Source organism: Oryctolagus cuniculus, chromosome 5, assembly GCF_964237555.1.
Source record: "Oryctolagus cuniculus chromosome 5, mOryCun1.1, whole genome shotgun sequence".
NCBI lineage: Eukaryota > Metazoa > Chordata > Mammalia > Lagomorpha > Leporidae > Oryctolagus > Oryctolagus cuniculus.
Window position 1 is genome coordinate 144,807,829 of NC_091436.1, and position 22,482 is coordinate 144,830,310.

At 45.9% G+C, this 22,482-nt stretch overlaps 1 protein-coding gene across 3 annotated transcripts in view; it reads left to right on the forward strand.

The window, feature by feature from the left end:
- Positions 1 to 12,324, forward strand: part of CAP2 (cyclase associated actin cytoskeleton regulatory protein 2) — a 160,307-nt gene extending 147,983 nt beyond the window's left edge. For all 3 annotated transcript variants that reach the window (XM_070074307.1, XM_002720865.5, XM_070074305.1), the window contains exons 9-13: positions 721 to 893; positions 1,916 to 2,039; positions 2,123 to 2,205; positions 8,235 to 8,375; positions 10,935 to 12,324. In XM_070074307.1, the coding sequence (XP_069930408.1) occupies positions 721 to 893; positions 1,916 to 2,039; positions 2,123 to 2,205; positions 8,235 to 8,375; positions 10,935 to 11,018 (605 nt within the window). In that variant the 3' untranslated portion in view covers positions 11,019 to 12,324. The remainder of the gene's footprint in view (positions 1 to 720; positions 894 to 1,915; positions 2,040 to 2,122; positions 2,206 to 8,234; positions 8,376 to 10,934) is intronic.
- Positions 12,325 to 22,482: the final 10,158 nt, after the last annotated feature.

Sequence of the window (22,482 nt, forward strand, 5' to 3'; positions counted from 1 at the left end):
TTCTCTGTATATGTGTCTATCTGTCTGTCTCTCCCTCTCTAACTCTGACTTTCAAATAAATAAATAAATCTTTTAAAAAGTTAAATAAAACATTTCAGGATCAGGAGCACATGCATTTTAAATGGTAAATCATGCTGACAAAAAATGGTATGCACATGTGTTTTCGCTTTGCACAGGTGATAGGAATTAGATTGTAAGGGGGTGCCTTTCTACTGAGCTGAGAGATGAGAACCCAAAATGCTAAATTTTTCTGTTACCCCAACTGGCTCCACTGGCTCCTCCAAACCTTGTTTGCAAAGTGAAGGAGTGGACTTTGAGCTCTAAGGTCAATTCCGTATTCTAATGCACGCTCACTGGAACGCCCTAACCTTTCATGCTGTGTCTGGCAAGTGGTTTAGCCATGGGTGAAGTAGTCATGTGATCTTTTGGGGGCAGGGGGTTTGGTGTGTATTGGGAATTTTTTTGGCAGAGATTTTTAATCTATCATCTCCTTAAAGAAGAGGTTCCTCAAATTAAAAAAAAAAAATGCTTACAGTGCTTCTGGCTATCTAAACTTTAATAGGACGAAGACTTGACATCTTAACTGGGAGTACTAGGCTGTTAGGAAACTAGCCTTACCAGAGGTTCTCATACTCTGTACAATACATGGCATAACATGTTAGGGACATTTCCCCTTGCATGAACTATAAAGAAATGTGTCCACATGTATTACGCTTCCAGGGCTCCGGCATGTTACAGATGACCAGAAGACATACAAGAATCCCAGCCTACGGGCTCAAGGACAGACTAAGTCTCCAACCAAAAGCCACACCCCGAGCCCTACATCGCCCAGATCTCTTCCTGCTCAGAAACATGCTCCTGTGTTTGAGTTAGAAGGAAAGAAGTGGAGAGTGGTGAGTGCTCCCTTTTACCTTTGTCTGTCACAATCCAGCTAAAGGACCTAACTGCTCAGCCAATTACCTGGGAGTTCCAAGTGACAGAGGCTAAATCTGCCTGCTGGAGTAGAAACCAGGACATTTCTGAATGTGTCCATAAACTTAACTTTTTTCCACTCATTCTCATGCATTCTTTAGCTTTTAAAATTGTTTTCTTAGTTATGATATAATGCAGACATTAAAATGTAGCATTGACCATTTTCAAGCGTGCAGGCCAGAGGACTAGCTTATTGAGCTGCCATCACTACTGTTCCATCCACAGAACCTGTCTCATCCTACAGAACTGAACATCCGAGCCCACTGAACAGTAGCTTCTTATACCCCCTCCTGCAACCCCCAGAAACCTCCATGCTACTTCCTGCTATCTCCATGAATCTGACTTCCTCCTTTCATCAGCTTGTAAATATTGAGAAACCATTAACCTGTGGAACCAGGGCGCCCCATTCTGATCTTCCATGGGGTGCGTTGTTCAGCCCCACTGATGAAGGCAGTGAGGCACTCAGCTGCCACCACCCAGCCCTGCCGGGGCTAACTGTGTGAACAGGACAAAGAAACTGCCTTTGTGGGTGAGAGCTGGTGTCCCCTGCCCACACAGAGGGTCTGCCTAAAGATGAAGGGTCACGGTCCCTAAAAAAGGTGATGGTAGCCTGAAAGCACGGGGGCTTAGACCACTCTCCTGACCCTTCACCGGCCTGTTTATCCAGCACTGCTTCGAGTCCAGGTGCAGCGTCAGTGTCTCAGCCAACAGCTGCCATACCCCTGCTCCAGCCCCCACCCGCTAGCCAGGGTCCAGACACCTGTTGATATGAACCCTGACCCCTGGTTCCATCCACCCATTTCCAGCCAATGCAGATACTAAGGTAAGACCTATGGTTTTCCTCTACAAGGAGAGGTTCTGAAAGATAGAGTACCTTGAAACATGCCACATCCTGGGTATCAACCTTAAACGTACGTAATGCTTGCGTCTGTTTTAATTTTAGGAATACCAAGAAGACAGGAATGACCTTATGATTCCGGAGACCGAACTGAAACAAGTGGCTTACATTTTCAAGTGCAACAAATCAACTCTCCAGATGAAAGGGAAAATAAATTCCATTACAATTGGTAGGGCAATTACTAATTACTAGGATGAGTTGTTTCATGCAGACCTACTATGTGTATTTAGTGGAGCTGATTTTTCCCCCTAGACAACTGTAACAAGTTCGGCCTGGTGTTTGACAACGTGGTGGGCATTGTGGAAGTGATCAATTCCAAGGACATTCGAATCCAGGTGAGTGCCCCTCCCACCACGCTCTGCCCCAGCTCTGCCTTGGCACTGACCATGCCCTCGGCCTGCAAGGGGACTCTTGTCCCCACTGCCTTCAGACGCAGCTGTCACCACCTCCTGTGTGAAGTTCTGTCCTGCTTCTTACACTGCTTTAGTTCCTTTTCAGTTTCTTATGCCACATTCATTCCGTTTTGTGCTTTAGTGATTGGCTCACCAGCTATTTCAAGGACAGCTGACTAATCTTTACAGTCCAAGAATCTTTTTTTATTTTTAAGGAGTTATTTATTTTAAAGGCAGAGTTACAGATGGAGAGAGAGAGAGATATCAATGCACTGGTTCACTCCCCAGATGGCTGCAAAGGCCAGCACTGGACCAGGCTGAAGCCAGGAGCCAGGAGCTTCATCTGGGTCTCCCATGTGGGTGAAGAGGCCCAAACACTTGGGTCATCTTCTTCTGCTTTTCTAGGCAAATCAGCTGGGAGCTGGATTTAAAGTGAAGCAGGTAGGACACAAACTGGCGCCCAAATGGGAGGCCAATGTCGCAGGCAACAGCTTTACCAGCTACTCTGTAGTGCTGGTCCCAGCAGCCCCAGAATGTTGTATAGTACCTGCACATAGTAGGTGTTCAATAAATGTTTGCTGAGTGCATGATTGCAATAAATGAGCCACTGCATAAATAAAGATACCAAGAGATTCATTGCCCTACCATCCCAAAGAGAATTTCCCCCCCACCCTGGGAAAATTGGTTCTGGACAAGGAGGAGGAACAGTTTTCCTGAAGAATAGTTGACATCATCAGAATAATAACCTGGAGGGTGCTGGCACTGTGACATAGTGAGTAAAGCCACTGCCCGCAATGCCGGCATCCCATAGCACTGGTTCAAGTCCCGGCTGCTCCACTTCCAATCCAGCTCCCTGCTAATGCACCTGAGAAAGCAGTGGAAGATGGCCCAAGTACTTGGGCCCAAAATGAGGCTCCTGGGTCCTGCCTTCGGCCTGGCTAGACCCTGACCATTGCGGCCATTTGTGGAGTGGATAGAAGATGGCTCTCTTTCTCTCTCTGCCTCTCCTTCTCTGTAACTCTTTCAAATAAATCAATAAACCTTAAAAAAAAAGAAGAAGAAGAACAACTTGGATAGTAGGATTTGGTATTGAATTTGCAAAACAGAAGAAAATCTGTATTTCTTTGTTTTAAGATAAAGGTATATGGGATTTTATAGTACAAGAAAAGCTAAGGGACTTCTTACCTATGGCCAGCTATAACTTCTGTCTTTGATTACGTTCTTTTCATATTGATTTTTTAATTTTTATTTGAAAGGCAGAGAGACAGAGACAGGCAGACAGACATCTTCAAGCCACTGATTCAGTCGCAAATGCCTGCAGCAGCCACGGCTGAGCCGGAGCCAAGCTAAGAGCCAGGAACTCATCTAGTTTTGCCAAGCAGATGGCAGGGCCACTGCTACTTGCGCCATCACCTGCTCCCTCCCACAGTGTGCATTAGCGGGAAGCTGGAACAGAAACAGAGCCGGCACTCAAATCCAGGCGTTCCGTGGCAAGCAGTGACTCCACCACTGCACTGAATACCCACCCACCCCTCTTCTCATACTGCTACTCTCTAGTGTTTCCTAATTATGTTTGTTAAAATTGGATTTTAGAGATCTTTCTCTTTTGCTCCAGTGACACATATATTCAATAGTAGAACTCACATTCACTAACTGCATCTAAGAAATTGGTTTTGTACATGGTCATTGAATGGAAATAGCTGTGAGTGGGCCTTATGAGATCGTGGCACTGGTGCCAACTCTATGCCTATATCCGATAATTCTAGAAAAAGCTCAGAGAAGATACACTACCTTCTATAACTGAATTACAGGTATGAGATTTGTAGAAATGCAAACTAACACTACTATTACATAGATCTTTCCCCACTCATCAGCTTTGTGTTCAGACTGCCCTGACTTGGCAAAGGGCCGTGTTAACTGAGTTCCCCATCGGAGAACTGCACCCTGAGGACTGCCTGTGAATTCAAGTCTGAGGTTATAGGATTGCTCCGGAGGAGAGACAGTGTGAGCCTTGGTGCACTGGTGTGTGGAGGGGAGAGCAAATCTGTTACACTCCCTGGAGAGCAAATGGGCACCATCTAAGGACGACACGTCCATAGTGCGTGCCTGGGTGATTGCCCCGTGAGAATGTGCACGGAACAGCACAGTGCATACACCCAGGAGATGGCTATAAAATGCTCACTGCATTATTCATGCTGGCAGCCACCAGTGGGTGAATGAATCGCTAATAAATCTTCCCAGTGGCATACTGTACAGTAATGAAGATAAACAAGCTAAATAAAATAAGTACAGTAATTAAAATAAACAAGCTAAATAACATGTGAAAACGGGCAGGGGTGGGCATTTAGCCTAGCCGTTGGGACACCCTTGTCCCTCCTTGGAGTACCTGAGTTCAATGCTTGGCTCCAGCTCCTGACTCCAGTTCCTACTGTTGCAGACTCTGGGAGGTAGCAGTGATGGCTCAAGTAGTTGGGTTCCTGCCACCCCCCAGAGATACCGGGACTGGGAGTCTAGCAGCTGGCTTCAGCCCCGACCCAGCCCAGCCCAGGCTGTTACAAGCCTTTGGGGAGTGAACCAGCAGATGGGAGTGCCTCTCTCTCTCTCTCTCCCTCTCTCTCTCCCTCTCTCCCTCTCCCTCCTTCCCTCTCTCTCTCCTTCTCTCTCTCTTTCATATATATATATATATATATATATATATATATATATATCATCAAGGCCGGCGCCGCGGCTCACTAGGCTAATCCTCCGCCTAGCGGCGCCGGCACACCGGGTTCTAGTCCCGGTCGGGGCGCCGGATTCTGTCCCGGTTGCCCCTCTTCCAGGCCAGCCCTCTGCTGTGGCCAGGGAGTGCAGTGGAGGATGGCCCAGGTGCTTGGGCCCTGCACCCCATGGGAGACCAGGAAAAAGCACCTGGCTCCTGGCTCCTGCCATCGGATCAGCGCGGTGCGCCGGCCGCAGCGCGCCGGCCGCGGCGGCCATTGGAGGGTGAACCAACGGCAAAAGGAAGACCTTTCTCTCTGTCTCTCTCTCTCACTGTCCACTCTGCCTGTCAAAAAAAAAAAATATATATATATATATATCATCAATAAATTTCTCTGCCTCATCAATAAATGTAAAAAAGGAAAAAACAGATAAATCTCAAAACAACATTGAGCAAGTTCCAGAGTGGCATCCACTGGGAAATGCGCCTGTTTTCCGTTTATGAAGATTCAGAACACACAAAACAGTGCTCATGCATTACATATGCTTATGAGAGCTTCAGGCAGCCACCCAGTCCCCTCATCCAAGGTACAGAGATGATGAATGACAAATACAATGTTCTGGAGAGTAGGGACACGGAGGGAAGGAGAATGGGACCCTGGATGACAAAGGGGGCTTCAACACGGTGTAAGACTTCAGTCTTAAAAAAGAGAGCTAAAATGAAGCACTCTGGTAAAGCTATTTGGTAGGCGTTGATGCATTTGTTATATCATTCTTTATATATTTCCATGTTTGAGATGCATCATGATTTTTTTTTATGGATGTGGACTAGCATTGTAGAATGGTGTCTGGAAGAGCAGACCGTGTCTACCTATGGCAAATGTCAAGCTAAGTGAATGTCATAATTCATTGAAAACACTTGAGGAATTGTTTATATTTTGTTTTATTTTTAAAATTTTTTTAATTATTTATTTGAGAGGCAGAGTTATAGACAAAGAGAGGGAGAGACAGAGAAAAAGGTCTTCCATCTGCTGGTTCACTCCCCAAATGGCCACAGTGGCTGGAGCTGGGCTGATCCTAGGCCAGGAGCCAGGAGTTTCTTCCAGGTCTCCCACGTGAGTGCAGGGGCCCAAGCACTTGGGGCAACTTCTAATACTTTTCTAGGCCATTAGCAAGGAGCTGGATCAGAAGTGGGGCAGCTGGGACTCTAATCAGTGTCCATACAGAATGCCAGCACCACACGTGGAGGACTAACCTACTGTGCCACAGCTCCGGCCCTAAGGACTTGTTTTAAAGGGACCTGAACACAATATCAGTAGAAAGCAGACTAGCAGCTGCCTGCAGATGGGGATGGGGGTGACTCTAATGGCCTTGAAGGGCTGTCTGGGGTGATGGTAACGTGGCAATCATTGCACAGCTCTGTGGAGTCATTAACAAGCATCGAGTTGTACATGGAAAGTGGGTGAATTTCATGTCTGCAGCTTTTACCTCAAAAATCCTTTTTAAAAATTGGAAGAAAAGGGCATGGACAAAAGTTCATAAGATTTGGTCCAGTAATCCTGCTTTTGGCAGACTCTCCTAGGAAAACAGTACAAACCACGTGTGCGTGCGAGAGAGAGAGAGAGAGAGAGAACCTAAATTAGTCAATGGGAACTTTGGAAAAAAAAAAAGGGGGGGGAATAAATTCATGAAAAACAAGTGTTACTACAGAAGCATGTCTTAAATGCAAGACATTGGCCTATGCAAGGCCACATCTGTCACTCCGCAGAGAGCCTGGCCCAGCTCCCCTGATCAGAAGTAATCTCTGTTCTCAGGGTGTTCTCAGACTCTCAGAGATGAAAGCCACACACAGAATGTACCGATACATGGCACTGACCAGAAGGCTGCGGGAACAACAACCCTTAACATGCCAGGGCTATTTTTAAAATTCTCCCATTGCCTCTTTAGATGCATAAGGTGTTCTACATATATAAATACAAGTAAAATGCTGTTAGGCCAGTGTACTTACCAATTGTTAATCCACTGTCTCGAATCATCCAAGATGAACTAGCAATTTATCCATTTCCCTTTTGTCTAGTATCAAACAGTTCGGGAAATCTAGCAATGATCAAAACATGGCTGCTGACATGTTCTTGAGATCAGAATATAAATCTGTGAGTTATTATTTTAGTTGTGGCAGAGCCCAGAGCTTACTTGACCTTAAACTACCTCTGCCTTTTTTTTTTTTTTTTTTTTTTTTTTTTTTTGACTGGGCTCAATTCCAACTCCATGCCCAGTTTCTATGGAGAGAGCAGTAAACAGAGAAGTATGGGTATGGTGACCCGGCTAGACACCCCGGCAAGGAATTCTCCCCATCACCTGCGCTGTGAACAGGACTTGCAATGCAGTCTTTTCTTCAAGGGGAAAGCGGAGATGTCCTTATCGCTTTAATTACCATTACAAGAACGAAAATTAGAGTTGTAATGTGGGAGAGACTGCCCCAGTGGAGATCTTGGTGGGAGTGTCTGAAAACTGATTGTTCAAAGAGAAATTTAAAACTATCAGAATTGTTGTAGCCCTTCGATATTTATAAACGATACAAAGAATCGCCTCCTCTGTGTACAGTTCTGTGTATCTATATAATGAGTGTCCTGAACCAAGCCTCTCCTTGTGGCTCCTGAAATGAATACACTTCGAAATACCTAGACACTCATCTCATTTAAGCTTTGCATTTCAGCAGAGGACTTATGTCAAAAGAATTATAGTGTTTCCTACTTATTTAAGTACAGAAACAATCTAATCAGTTTTTATTCAAGAATAATTTTATTCTTAAATGACAGTACTTGTTTGAATCCAGGTTTCAGAGAGATTGGTCAAAACTAAAATTTTAAGCAAATAAAGGAAAATGCATCTTATTGCTTTTATCATGAAATCAAATATATGTTTCAGGTCCTCTCGTGGGATTGTGAGACTTTCTGTGAACATGGAGCTGCTGTTTCCAAATTAGTGCCTTAATTTTGTCTTGGGAAGGCACCTGAGGTTGTGGAGTGCCCCCTGGGTGGGTGGTCCATTCATTCTGTCCCCAAATGACTCCTACCCTATTCAGCCTGCAGACATGGCCCATAGGTAGCAGTCCCTCAGCTCTAATCCAGCAATTCCTAATGCTGGATAACCAAGCTAAAGCCTGGAAGAATCGAGATTGTATTTATTTGGAGGACATCATGGTTTCTGTTTCTTTGGTTTGATCCCAGATTTTATTTTTTTTTATTTTATTTTTTTTTTTTGTATTTCAGGTAATGGGGAGAGTGCCAACAATATCCATTAATAAGACAGAAGGCTGCCACATATACCTTAGTGACGATGCACTGGACTGTGAGGTTGTGAGCGCCACGTCCTCTGAAATGAACATCCTTGTCCCTCAGGATGGCGACTATGTAAGTACTTGGAGCCTTCGTTATTGACGTCCTGGGAGCTTGATTCATCAGCTGCCTGCCATGAGCTTGATGCGTGGGACAGCTCAGAGGCCAGGAGGAGTTCAGGACGCCGTCGTCCATGTCTATTCTCTCCCATTAGCCTCTTGACTCTGCTCACTCCTGGACTGGCGCTTCTCAAGGCCCTTTACCCACAATTATTTTAATGCACCAGCGTCTATCAAATAGCACAGCGTGCATCTGAACTCCCACTGTGGAGGACTAAACATTTCCCTTTGTCCTGGTGCAGGCGAACAGGAAGGAAGGAGAAGTGCTCCTGGGGAGGGGATAAGTCTAAGCAGTCAAATTCTGCAACCCAGTGTAAGGACCAGCTGGGAGGCTGCGTGAAGAATGCCAGCTCCCAAATCCTGCACCTAGAGACTGTGTTCACGAGGCTTGGAGTGAGGCCCAGGACTCTGAATTTCTTTTTTGTATCTTTAAAGATTTATTTATTTTACTTGAAAGTCAGAGTTACACAGAGAGAGAAGGAGAAGCAGGGGGAGAGAGAGAGAGATCTTCCATCTGCTGGTTCGTTCCCCAAATGGCAGCAGCAGCTGAGGCTGGGCCAGGCTGAAGTCAGGAGCCTGGAACTCCATCTGGGTCCCCCATGTGGAAGGCAGGGACCAAGCACTTGGGCCATCCTCCTTTACCTTTCCAAGTGCATTAGCATGGAGCTGGAATGGAAGTGGAGCAGCCGGGACTCAAACCGGCCCTATGTGGGATGCCAGTGTCACAGGCAGAGGCTTAACCCACTATGCCACAACACCAGCCCCATAATTTCTGTTTAAAACACAAATCTTTGCCAGCACTGGGTCATGCCTGACCACTAGGTGTCTAGACAGCCTAATCTGGAGCCAGAAAAGGTCCCCTCTGGGACTCTTCCTCCCCCCACCCTCAATTAAAAAAGCTAAAGAACAAAAGCCAATACAGAACAGCTTCCGAGTAAGGCAGCCAAAGCTCGGGCTGACCCCTGGCCCTTGCAGAAGGCTCCTGTGCATGGGGACTGGATCCACTCAGAGGAGCTGTGGGGTGTGGATGAGCCCTCTACACTCATGAAATGAGGCTCTCTGGGCGTGGGACCCAGGCATCTGTGGTCTGGGGAACGTCCCAGGGGGTTCTGATGCGGAGCCAAAGGTTGAGCACTGCTGGCCCAAAGGCCAAGTGTAGCCAAAACCAGAGCTCTCCTGCCGAAAGGGTGAAGTCTTACCTCCATGGGCCAATTGCTCGTGCCCACAGGTGTCGGCCCTCTGCCCAGTTGGAGAGGGGAGGGACCAGGACAGAGGAGGTGCCCTTGGCGGTAGAATGCGGGGATGGAGGGTGGGGGTGGGTGATTGGCCCTGACAGGAATCAGTCTCCCGGAGCAGATCCGTCGTCGCATTACTGGCTGGGAGCAGCTGCCATGCACGGCTGTCAGGGAGCAGCCCTCACTCTGCAATGTTGTCCATGTGGCCTGGGATTGGAGGACCGACAGCTCCTCGTGGGCTCCTGTGGAAGAGCCCCGGGATGGATACGGGCCACGCTCCTGCACGCGGCACACACAGCCATTAGCTTACTGAGACTGTGGCTTCCATTGCAGGTTTCCACCAGAGGACCCTCATGACTCCACAGGGCCTTCGTTTTTAGAGAGAGGAATAGCTCCCTCCCAAGGAAACAGCACAGGTGCTCACGTGTGTTTCACAGAGACATCACGTCTCACGATGTGACGCTTATCCCACGCACAGGGTTTCAACAAGCCCAGAAGCCAGGGCCTGTGGGGCTGCTCCTGTTCCATCCTCTTCCAGAATTACTGGGGAATCAGCCTGGGGAAAGGGGAGAGTCCAGGCCACCTTCATTTGGGCCATTCTGTATTTTCCGCTTTGTCGTGTGTGTAGAGGGTGCAGTGTGTGTGTGTGTGTGCACACGCGTGTGTGTTTTCCAATGGGAAGGGGGCAGGGCAGGGGGAGGGGTAACAGATCTCTACACAACCCTCAACACGTTCTCGTGATCAGAATTCATCAGGCGCAGGCAGTTAATTCGGAGATAAAGCCTCTCCCGCCTCGCCAGCCTCTCGGCTTGTTGCAAATGCAGATTCTCCTTCCTATCCTGGCCTGCTAATGGGATTGCAGGTTGTTTCCTGTTCATGATGACTTTGTGAGAGACGCAGGTAGGAGAGACAGCCCAGGTTTGGAATCTGACTGCTGTGTTTACGACTGATACCATCGTGGGCCCTCTGCTTCCTATAGGAGACACCTCTTCTCCCCGCCCCCTCGCAGGGTGGTTGTAGGAGATAAAGCCTCGTTGGTTCCTGTGTGCCCAGTGCTTAGAAGCCTGCCTGGTTCTTGGTAGCTGCTGGCTTTAATGATGACGCCGGTGTGCAGTCACTGACCTGACACTTGACATATGCGAGACTCCAGGTGGCCAAGAGCCCTCCACCATGCACATGTGGGCTCTGTCACATTTCTTTGCCCATCCTGTGGCTCTCGTCAGCCTTCCATCTGTTCGCAAAGGGAAGCCTCGCTTGAAATAGCTTTGTTCTTCTTGCAGAGAGAGTTTCCCGTTCCTGAACAATTCAAGACTTTCTGGGATGGCTCCAAGTTGGTCACTGAACCTGCAGAAATTATGGCCTGACCTCCAGAGAGACGGAACACCCTTCTCCTGACCCCCCGCCCATCAAGTGAACAAAAAAGCAGCATTGAGGAGCTAGCCGTGGCAGTGGTTTGGGCCTCCCACACGTCTTCGTTTCCGGCACGCCTTTGTGGGCATTTGGAAATATTTAACATTTTTTCATGATTTGCTTTTGTGTGTGACTTTTAGTTCCACTTGATGACTTGCGATCACTGACGATTTAAAGGAAAAAGAGAATTCTGTTCCCCTCCCATCATTAGGTGAACATCTGCATGATTCACTTTTACACTTATGTTGATTTGCTAGTTGAAATAGGAACCATCTGCGAATCTGAGGTGTCCATTTCTACCTTTTAGAGACTTTTCGGTATGGTGTTGTTGTAGTTTGCCCTGAAAAATGTACAGTGGCTTTCTATCGTGACCACATACTCAGCTTTATCAGTGCAGATACACCGTTGGCATGAATACATGTTTTAACTCAAATTTTAATGAAAAAGTGAAACTCCACAGGAAGGACCAAATTCACTTTCTTGGTCCTTGAAAGACCTATATCCTTCATCGTTACTAAAAACCAAAAGTGAACTCGAATTATTCATCTTAAATACTTTTCCACCATGTTCTTCTTTTGAATAAAAATTCTTATGCCAAAAGATACATGAGAGGAAGTCTTTTTTTTTTTTTTTTTTTTTTTTTTTTTGCTATGTAATACCTCACAATTTTATGCTGAGGTCAAGCTCACTTTTGATTCTCTGATTTGGAACCTGTTAAATATCAGATGCCTTTCAGGATGCCTTGAATGTTGGGTTACAGATTGATTTCCTCTTTTCCACTTGCCGGACTTGCTAACCAGTCTCAAAACTGCACACGAAAAAGCCATAGATGTATTACTTCTTCTAACACCCAAGGAATTGTTTGTTGGTTTGGCTTGCTGCTCCTGTTTTGTAGTCTTGATAGTACATGCTTTCTCCACATAGGAATAACTATATTGCCTTGTATCTTTTCAATATGTAGTGCTGAAAAGCCTACAACTTCTTGAATCACATTTTCATGAAGTGTGAATGCTTTCATGAAGCATAATGCTTGCAGAACCAATACAAGCATATATATTGTGCCTATGACAGCCTTTGGAATACATCATTTCCACTTTTTAAATATCTCCTATATCCATATAGTAGTCAAATGACTAACGCTCACATACTAAGGATTTGCTATAAAAGTTTTGTCTGTGTGAATAATGCTGTGGCTTTAGTAAATATCGTTTTTGAAATGTAAACTTATTCTGAAATAAAGTAAAATTCTAATTGTGTAAATACTGTGATGAATTCTGGGTGATAAAAATTTTTTTTCCAAGTTGATTTGCCCCTTTCTCATATGTGAGATTTAGGAAAGACAGCTGAGTCTTCCTGTTGAATTAGAATTTATCCAGCATGCCATCGGCTTCCCTGGTGAATGTCTTCTTCATCAAGGTGGATATTAGACAAAGCCATTTGCAGTTAGAACACCTGTCATTCAGAAAATTCCACAATCCAGTTCTATAAGTCAAGACCTTTTCACTCAGAAAACCCCTTCATAAATGTCTGTTAATGTGAACATTCCAGGAAATACATGATTTTATAACTATAGTATACTTATAATACTATAGATTACAAATTATAACAAATGTAAATAACTTAAAATACACTTATAAACTTCTAGGAGGAAAATTAAATGGAAGGAAAAGACTATAAAAAGTACATATTAAATATCCATTATATAGTAGTAATTTTATATTGAGAAATAAGTCAGCTGGCTTTGAACTTGATACCAGCCATTTAAAAGGTTTCACGGGAGATGAGACTCTGGACTTGAAGTTCAGCCAATTATTTTACGCTACCTTGATAAGTCAATTATTTATGTGATTTAAGAATAGATTGACGGCCGGTGCCATGGCTCACTAGGCTAATCCTCTGCCTGCCGCGCCGGCACCCCGGGTTCTAGTCCCAGTCAGGGTGCCAGATTCTGTCCCAGTTGCCCCTCTTCCAGGCCAGCTCTCTGCTGTGGCCCGGGAAGGCAGTGGAGGATGGCCCAAGGGGTTGGGCCCTGCACCCGCATGGGAGACCAGGAGAAGCACCTGGCTTCAGCGTGGTGCACCAGCCGCAGCACGCCGGTTGTGGCGGCCATTGGAGGGTGAAGCAACGGTAAAGGAAGACCTTTCTCTCTGTCTCTCTCTCACTGTCCACTCTGCCAGGAAAGGAAGGAAGGAAGGAAGGAAGGAAGGGAGGGAGGGAGGGAGGGAGGAAGGAAGGAAGGAAGGAAGGAAGGAAGGAAGGAAGGGAGAGAGGGAGGGAGAGAGGAAGGAAGGAAGGAAGGAAGGAAGGAAGGGAGGGAGGAAGGAAGAAATAGATTGACGAGGGGCCAACAATGTGGTGCAGTGGGTTAAAAGCCCCAGCCTGCAATGCTAGCATCCCATATGGGCACCGGTTCGAGTCTCAGCTGCTCCACTTCCAATCCAGCTCCCTGCTAATGCACCTGGGAACTCGGCAAAGTGCAAAGCACCCAAGTGCTTGGGCCCCTACACCCACAAGGAGACCTGGAACAAGCTCCTGGCTCCTGATCAACTCGGCTCCAGCCATTGTGGCCATTTGGGGAGTGACCCAATAGATGGAAGACCTCTCTCTGTCTGTCTCTACCTCTCTCTGTGACTCTGTCTTTCAAATAGATAAAATAAATCCTTTTAAAAAAAGAATAGATTGAATGTGTTGAAAAACAGTGGACAATTTATGAACAATTACCAAAGGCAATGCCGTCTTTCCCATGTGCTTTGTTTCTTGCATCTTGCCAAATTCTGTTACCAATGTTATGACTAATAAATACTGTCAATGAGTTAAGAAATCCATACCTGTGGCTTAGCCATTAAAGCCACCGCCTGTAGCACCAGCATCCCATATGGGACCAGTTCGAGTCCTGGCTTTTCCACTTCTTATCCAGCTGCTTGCTAATGTACCTGGGAAATCAGCAGAGGATGGCCCAAGTGCTTGGGGCTCTGCACCCATGTGGGAGGCCCAGATGAAGCTCCCAACTCCTGGCTTCAGAGCATCCCAGCTCTGGCTATTGCGGCCATTTGGGGAGTGAATCAATGGATGGAAGATCTTTATCAATCTATCTATTTATCTATCTCTATCTCTGCCTTTCAAATAAATAAATAAATCTTAAGAAGAAAGAAATTTATACCTAGCAGAATTGTATGTCACATACATTCACAAAAAGTCAAAATGAAAATAATTTCTAGAAAGTTAAGCACCAGGAATCTCTTCTCTCTCTCTCTCTCTCTCTCTCTCCCTCCCTCCCTACCTCTCCCCGCCCCCCCCCCCTTAAAGATTTATTTATTTGAGAGGCAGAGTTACAGACAGAAGCAGAATGAGGGGACACACACACATGCACACCTTTCTATAGCTGATTTAGCTCTGGTCTCACCACATTTCTGTGGCTTCATTTCCCTCCTCCGCCACCGAGAGTCTACACGCCGCCTCGTCCTGGTAGACTCCCTCTGATTTTGTGACATAGACAGTGTGCGGCTCTGGCTGCTTTCCCTTCCACCTGCCTCCCTCTTAGATGCTCACTTGTCTCCCATCACTTCATCACCTCCAGGTAGACGATTCCCACATCCACGTCCCCAGCCCAAAGCCGCCTCCCCAGACCAACTCCAAGTGTTCACAGAGGAGTTCTGCCTGCCCGTCAAGGGTGAAAATGGATGCACACCTCCCACACAGCCCCCTGTTCTCGCCTCCTCTCCGGTTTCAGCCCAGGCTGCTCAGACTTATCCTAGATTTCAAGCCATTGCCTGTGATAAAAAAGCAGTGAAAGAAAAGCAGGTCTTAGGGAGACCATGGCTCAGCCTTGCCAGTGTTTAACTCGGGGCATCTTTGTGACATTTCACTGCAAATGGAGAGTAGGCAGTTGGATTTATGGGTCAGGAATCCCTTGTCTGATACCAAATCCTTAGGAGCTATTGCATAAGTTTCATATTCCAAAAGGGAATTTTGTAAAACACTCTCATTTTAAAAGAATAATTTCAAACCAGTGGTGCTTTCTGCAGGACATTCAAACGCAGAAGCAGTTTTAACGACTTCAGTAGCTTCCACTGAGATGAACTGATTTTGTAATCTGTCATCGATTTCTCCTGCTCATTTAACCATTTCAGTGTTTCTGAACATGACAAAGCTGTATCTGTGCTTCACGTGGAAACGAGCCAGCTCAAATTACCCAGTGATATAATTCAGCCAGACTTCTCCAAACGGTTTCTGTTCCTCTGCGGTTTGCTTAGTAACTTGGCACTGAAGATACAACTCACAAAGGGAAACGTTCGCCCAACAGAGAATCTTATTTCAGGTGTCCCTCCACTTTATATTTCAAGATCGCTTTTGCTGGACACTATGCCTTTGAATGTTTGAGTCCTAAGTCCAGCTTATTTCAATAGCTTGCTTTTTCAGTGGCCAATGAATGACATCCTAATGACATGAAGAACCACATGAGAGAAATGCATTGCTTGCTAAAGCATAGAAACAAGGCTTAAATTCCATTCCCCAGGGGCCAGCATTGTGCAGCAGGTTAAGCTGCTACTTGTGACCCTGGCATCCTATATCAGAGCACCAGTCCAAGTACTGGCTGCTCCACTTCTAGTCCAGCTCCCTGCTTGTGTGCCTGGAGCAGCAACAGCTGCTGGGCTAAGTGCTTGGGCTCCTTCCACCCACGTGGGAAACCCAGATAGAGTTCTGGGCTCCTGGCTTCTCCCTGAGTCAGCCTTCTGGAGAGTGCAATAGTGGAGGGGAGATTTCTTTCTCTGTCTCTCAAATAAAAATAATTCTTCAACAAGTTAAACAATAAATAAAATCCATTCATCAGTGTCACAAAGTTTGTTTGTTTGTTTGTTTTTCATTAGCAGTCATTCCATCAGGGGTGGGTGTTATGTTTAACCATTAAGATGCCAATTGAGACACCCACTTTCCATAGTGAAACGCCGGGGTTGGAGTCCCAGCTGTGCTCCCAATTCCAGCTTCCTGCTGATGCAGACCCTGGCTCAAATGGTTGGGTCCCTGTCACTCATATGGGAGACCTGGATTGCACTCCTGACTCCCACAGCAGCTTAGCTAACGCCCACTCCCTCACCATTGCAGGCATGTGGGGAGTGAACCAGCAGAAGGGAAAAGTCTCTCACACTCTCAAATAAACTTTTGATCTTTTCCAAGAAAAACGATTTCATTGGTAATCTCCTGACCTCAATCATTCAGCACGGCAATTCATCAGAAGGCGCACCTTTTTATTTTTATTTTTGTGTGTGTGATTTTTAATATAAAACTCTGTGGCCTGATTTCTTCCATTCAAAAAGCCAGTGATCCTGCCTTGGGAAGTCTTCCAGTGAACACAGCAGTTCTGTAGGTCTGTTCAGGAAGACTCCAGCTGCTGTCCTGCTCATGGTCTCGAAGGGGCACAGTCACCTCCACACGTAATGAACAGCGTGCACCCCCTGCTAGGGACCCCGGCCTCCACCCAGCCAGTGGTGCTCAGCCTACTTCAGGCATTCCTCTTCAGTTTAAAAGCTGTAGAGAAAATGTAAGAATTAGGCCAAAGCAGAGAGTAGTTTCTTTCTGCAATCAGGCATGATAAAATCTGTGATCTTTTATGGACATTTAAAGACATTGTCTGAGGCCAACACTGTGGAGTAGTGGGTAAAGTCCCAGCCTACAGCACCGGCATCCCATATGGGATGCAGCACCAGCTGCTCCATTTCCAATCCAGCTCTCTGCTATGGCCTGAGAAAGCAGTGGAAGACGGTCCAAGTCCTTGGGCCCCTGCACCCACATGGGAGACTGGGAAGAAGCTCCTGGCTCCTGGGTTCAGATCAGCCCAGCTCCGGCTGTTGCAGCCATTTGGGGAGTGAACAAGCAGATGGAAGACTCTCTCTCTCTCTCTCTGGTTCTACCTCTCTCTGTAACTCTGTCTTTCAAATAAGTAAAAATAAATCTTTAAATAAAGTAAAATAAAGACATTGTGCTATACTATAGCATTCCTAAGAGACATGTAGAGATCATGAGAAATATTTTACAAGTGCCATGCATGAGTTGCCTGCTCAAGAAAAGAATACAAATTTATGACAATGTGGTTGTTGAAAGAGTTCTGAGCGATGTGTATTCTCCATGTTCTGGGATGGTGAGAAAAGTTGGAGTTTTCCCAAAGTTATGACTCTCACTTCTTCATGCTGACCACAATGGCAAATGAAACATGAATTTTAGTATTTATCTGGCTAATTTAAGCAAGAAGAAATGATATATACCTATTGAAAGAATAGTATTTGAAAACCCAAGCTATCCAAATTACTAAGAATGTGGTCAACATTTTCCTATATGCTCAGCTGCAGCTTCATGAAGAATAAAGCAGGAATATTCATGGAAACCCATTCAGGGAATGTGGAAATCAAGGAAGGATGTTCCATTGTTAGCAACTAAAATCTGGTTCATAGACAGCTATCAAAATGTTCTCTCATTTGTTAGCTCTAAAATAATTACACCAGCAATATGCTGCGCATTCTGCAGGCTGCTTCCACCAACTGGCCCCAGAACCATGTTCTGAAGTTAAATTACCCCGTACTCTGTAGGTTCCAGAAATAACTTTCTCTCTCTCTCTGTCTCTCTCTCTGTCTCTCTCTCTGACTTCAATATCGCAGATATCTCAAATAGAGATATTGCCTATCTGCTTTATATTCAGTGAAAACAAATAAAAGTTCATACTTCATCAACACTTCAAAAACCTAATTTCTTTAATTAATTAGAAAAGGCTTTGGCATAGGAATCAGAAGATCTGATTTCCATGTGGATCTGCCACTAACCAGAGGTGTGCCCATTTGACAAATGCCTCATATCTTATTTAAAGGTATAATTCTTTTAAAATGAGATCAGCATGTTAAAATTTTGCTCAAATATGAAATTAAACAAGCATATAACAAATTGCTTGTAGCAGAGACCCTAGCTCTCCATCAAAATCTATTTCCCCTTATTTTTCAAATGTTATTTAGTTTATGTGGTTGAAAGGTAGAGAGACAGAGTGCCCAATCCGTTGACTCACCCTCTAAATGCTCACAACGTGAGTAGGGAGCTGGGAGCTCAGTCAGGGCCTCCCAGCTGGGCGGCAGAGACCCAGCTACTGGAGCCACCCTCTGCTGCCTCCCAGGGCGCACATCAGCAGGAAGCTGGAACTGAGAACGTTGCCAGGACTCAAAGCCAGGCAACCAGATGCGGGCTGTGGGTGTCTCTAGTGGCATCTTGACTGCTGGACTAAATGCCTGTCCTTTCCCTTCTTCCTAAACTGCATCCCCAGCCTCCCCCGCCTTGGGTAGCCATATGACTACACTGCCCTTGAAGGAATGTAGTTTGAATCATGTGGAAAATCTCATTTGAGTCTGAAGAGAGCTTGTTTTCTTTTTTTTTTTTCTTAAGATTTATTTTTTATTTATTTGAAAGATAGATTTACAGAGAGAGGCAGAGAGAGGAAGAGAGGTCTTCCATCCGCTGGTTCACTCCCCAGATGGCCGCAACGGTGGTGCACATGGGTGCCAGGGCCCAGGGACTTGAGCCATCTTCTACTGCTTTCCCAGGCCATAGCAGAGAGCTGGATCAGAAGAGGAGCAGCCAGGACTAGAGCCAGCGCCCATATGGGATGCTGGCACTGCAGGCCAGGGCTTTAACCCACAGCGCCGCAGTGCCGGCCCCAGAGAGCTTGTTTTCTCCACATTTCTTCTTCCTTCCACCAGCTGGATCCGGGACATGGCATCCAGCCTCAGCCATGTAGATGACCAATATGCTCCAGTTAGGCAAAAACAAATAACAAGTCAGTGAAAACCTAGGTGCCTGGGGCCGGCGCTGTGGCATAGCAGGTAAAGCTGCCGCCTGCAGTGCTGGCATCCCATATGGGCGCCGGTTTCTAGTCCCAGCTGCTCCACTCCCGATCCAGCTCTCTGCCATGGCCTGGGAAAGCAGTAGAAGATGGCCCAAGTCCCATGTGGGAGACGTGGAGGAAGCTCCTGGCTCCTGGCTTTGGATCAGTGTAGCTCCAGCCATTGCGGCCATCTGGGGAGTAAACCTGTCTCTACCTCTCTGTGTAACTCTGACTTTCAAATAAATAAAATAAATATTTAAAAAACAAAGCACGCCTGCCGCAGCGGCCACTGGGGGGTGAACCAATGGAAAAAGGAAGACCTTCCTCTCTGTCTCTCTCTCTCACTGTCCACTCTGCCTGTCAAAAATAAATAAATAAATAAATAAAACAAAATAAATGCACATTGTTTTGTTGTATTTGTTTTTAAAGATTTATTTTATTTATTTGAAATGCAGAGTTAGAGAGAGAGAGGGAGACAGAGAGAGAGAGAGAGAGAGGTCTTCCATCCTTTGGTTTACTCCCCCAAGTGGCCCCAATGGCCAGAGCTGAGCCGGGCCAAAGCCAAGAGCCAGGAGCTTCATGCAGGTCTTCCATGTGGGTGCAGGGGCCCAAGGACCTGGGCCATCTTCCACTGCTTCCCCAGCTGTATTAGCAGGGAGCTGGATTGGAAGTGGGGCAGCCACTTGAGCAACTTGAACAGGCGCTCATATTGGATACCGACGCTGCAGATGGCGGGGTTACCTGTTACACCACAACAATGGCCCCAGCAATATTTTTTTTATAATTTGAATGTGTCCCCCAAAGTGTATGTGTTAGAAACTTAATCCCCAGTGCAACCATATGGAGAGGTAGGAGCTTTGAGATAAAAATGGGTTGGTTATCATCAGAGCGCATTCCTCATGAAGAATGACTTTGGCCCCTTCCCATTCTCCCCAAGCTTCATACACAACGTGCACATTCTATTGCCTTCTACCTTCTGCCAGGGGATGGCACAGCACAAAGACCCTGGACAAACATGAACCCCTGGACCTTGGGCTTCCCAGCCTTCAGTACATCTTTGCTCTTTACAAATCACCTCTGTCACGTATTCCGTTACAACAGCACCAAATGGGCTGAGACCATTGTGCTTAAACAATTAAAAATTCGGGTTTATCGGAGCAGTTTCCTACCAAAACTACTATGCCACCTAGGGAATCCTATGATTTATTGGCTCAGCCACTGGAAACAACTACAAAGAACTTGGAAAGATGGACGCAACACAGTATATTAAGTGAAATGAGCTTATATCAGAAAAACAGATTGTAAGAACATTTTTTATTAAAATATCTGAGTCCATTCACAGAACTCTGGTGTGTTGGTATGTGAGGTTATTTCAAAAAGTTTGAAATGGAAGATGGAATTAAAATTGGAATAAAAATGGAATTTGGTACAAAAATATTCTGAAGTCTGTGCATAAAAAGGCTCTTCAAAAAGTGTATGAAAATGCATATTATGAAAAATTATGCATAGATTTCAAAAATTTTATACCAAAATAAACTTATCTTTTAATTAGCTTTCTGAAGTACTTTCATATAATATATTTTTAAGATTTATTTATTTATTTGAAAATCAGATTTATGCAGGGAGAGAAGGAGAGGCAGAGAGAGAGAGAGAGAGGTCTTCCCTCCACTGGTTCACTCTCCAATTGGCCGCAATGGCTGGAGCTGCGCTGATCCTAAGCCAGGAGCCAGGAGTTTCTCCCAGGTCTCCCGCATGGGTGCAGAGGCCCAAGGACTTGGGCCATCTTCTACTGCCTTCCCAGGCCATAGCAGAGAGCTGGATCAGAAGTGGAACAGCCAGGACTGGAACCGGCGCCCCTATGGGATGCCAGCACTGTAGGCAGTGGCTTTACCCACCATGGCACAGTGCCAGTCCCTCATATAATATTTTTAAAAAACCACATCTTGGGGCCGGCATTGTGGCCTAGCAGGTTAAGCTGCTACCTACAATGCTGACATCACATATAGGCACCAGTTCAAGTCCTGGCTGCTCCACTTCCGAAGTGACACCCTTCCATTGGTTCACTCCCCAAATGGCCACAACGGCCAAAGCTGTGCCGATCCAAAGCCAGGAGCAGGTGCTTCTTCCAGGTCTCCCATGCAGGTGCAGGGGCCCAAGCACTTAGCCATCCTCCACTGCTTTCCCAGAACACAGAAGAGAGCTAGATTTGAAGAGGAGCAGCTGGGACTAGAACCAGCACCCATATGGGATGCCGGTACCGTAGGCGGAGGATTAACCTACTGCGCCATGGCACTGGCTCTAAGGCCAATTTTTAACTTGACAATTTTGTATGGCCTGCAAATGAGGTTATGAATATCCAAATAGCCCTTGACAGAAAAAAATATACCCGGCCCCTGATGGACTAGGGACCGTCTTCCAAGAGGTTCAGGTTATTAGCAGAATTCAGATCCTTAAGATTGTAGGACTGAGGTCTTGATTTCTTCACTGGATGTTGCTTGGGGAGCACACTCAGCCACCCACAAGCCCCTACCTCATGGCCCCCTCCACAGGCACTCCCCAACCCTGCCAGCAGGAGGCACTCTCACTTCAATGCCTTCTGACTTTTCAAAGGGCTCACCTGACTCCATCAGACCCACAAGGACCTTCTCGCCTTGATTAACTGAGGTTGATGGATTAGGGAGTTTAGCTGCATCTGCAGAATCCTTTTTTTTTTTTTTTTTTTTTTTGTCATTTTACTGATAGTATTTATTGACTGATAACTTTTTAATGGATCAGAACATTACATATAAACACTATATGTAGTGCATGAATCATTTATATATTTAGAAGTAAATATCTGTTGAATGCATACTATATGCAAAACTCTGTCCTATGTCCTGAGATACTGTGCTTTCTGTATTTGTGGTATTTTATTTTTTTTAACTTTTATTTAATGAATATAAATTTCCAAAGTACAGCTTATGGATTACAATGGCTTCCCCCCCATAACGTCCCTCCCACCCGCAACCCTCCCCTTTCCCACTCCCTCTCCCCTTCCATTCACATCAAGATTCATTTTCAATTCTCTTTATATACAGAAGATCAGTTTAGCATACATTAAGTAAAGATTTCAACAGTTTGTTCCCACACAGAAACATAAAGTGAAAAATACTGTCTGAGTACTAGTTATAGCATTAAATCTCAATGTACAGCACACTAAGGACAGAGATCCTACATGAGGAGTAAGTGCACAGTGACTCCTGTTGTTGACTTAACAAATTGACATTCTTGTTTATGGCATCAGTAATCACCCTAGGCTCTTGTCATCTGCAGAATCCTGTTGCCTTTGGCTTGTATCTCAACTTCACTGTGGGAGGGACAGCCCCCACATTTGCGCATCTCTCTCATGCCCCAGGGCAGGGAGAATACAGGCAGGTGTGCCAGGAAGTAGGGATTTGGGAGACCCAGTTAGAATTCTAACAGCCAGGGGCCGGCGCTGTGGCACAGCGAGTTAAAGCCCTGGCCTGAAGCGCCAGCATCCCATATGGGAGCTGGTTCTGGTCCCAGCTGCTCCTCTTCTG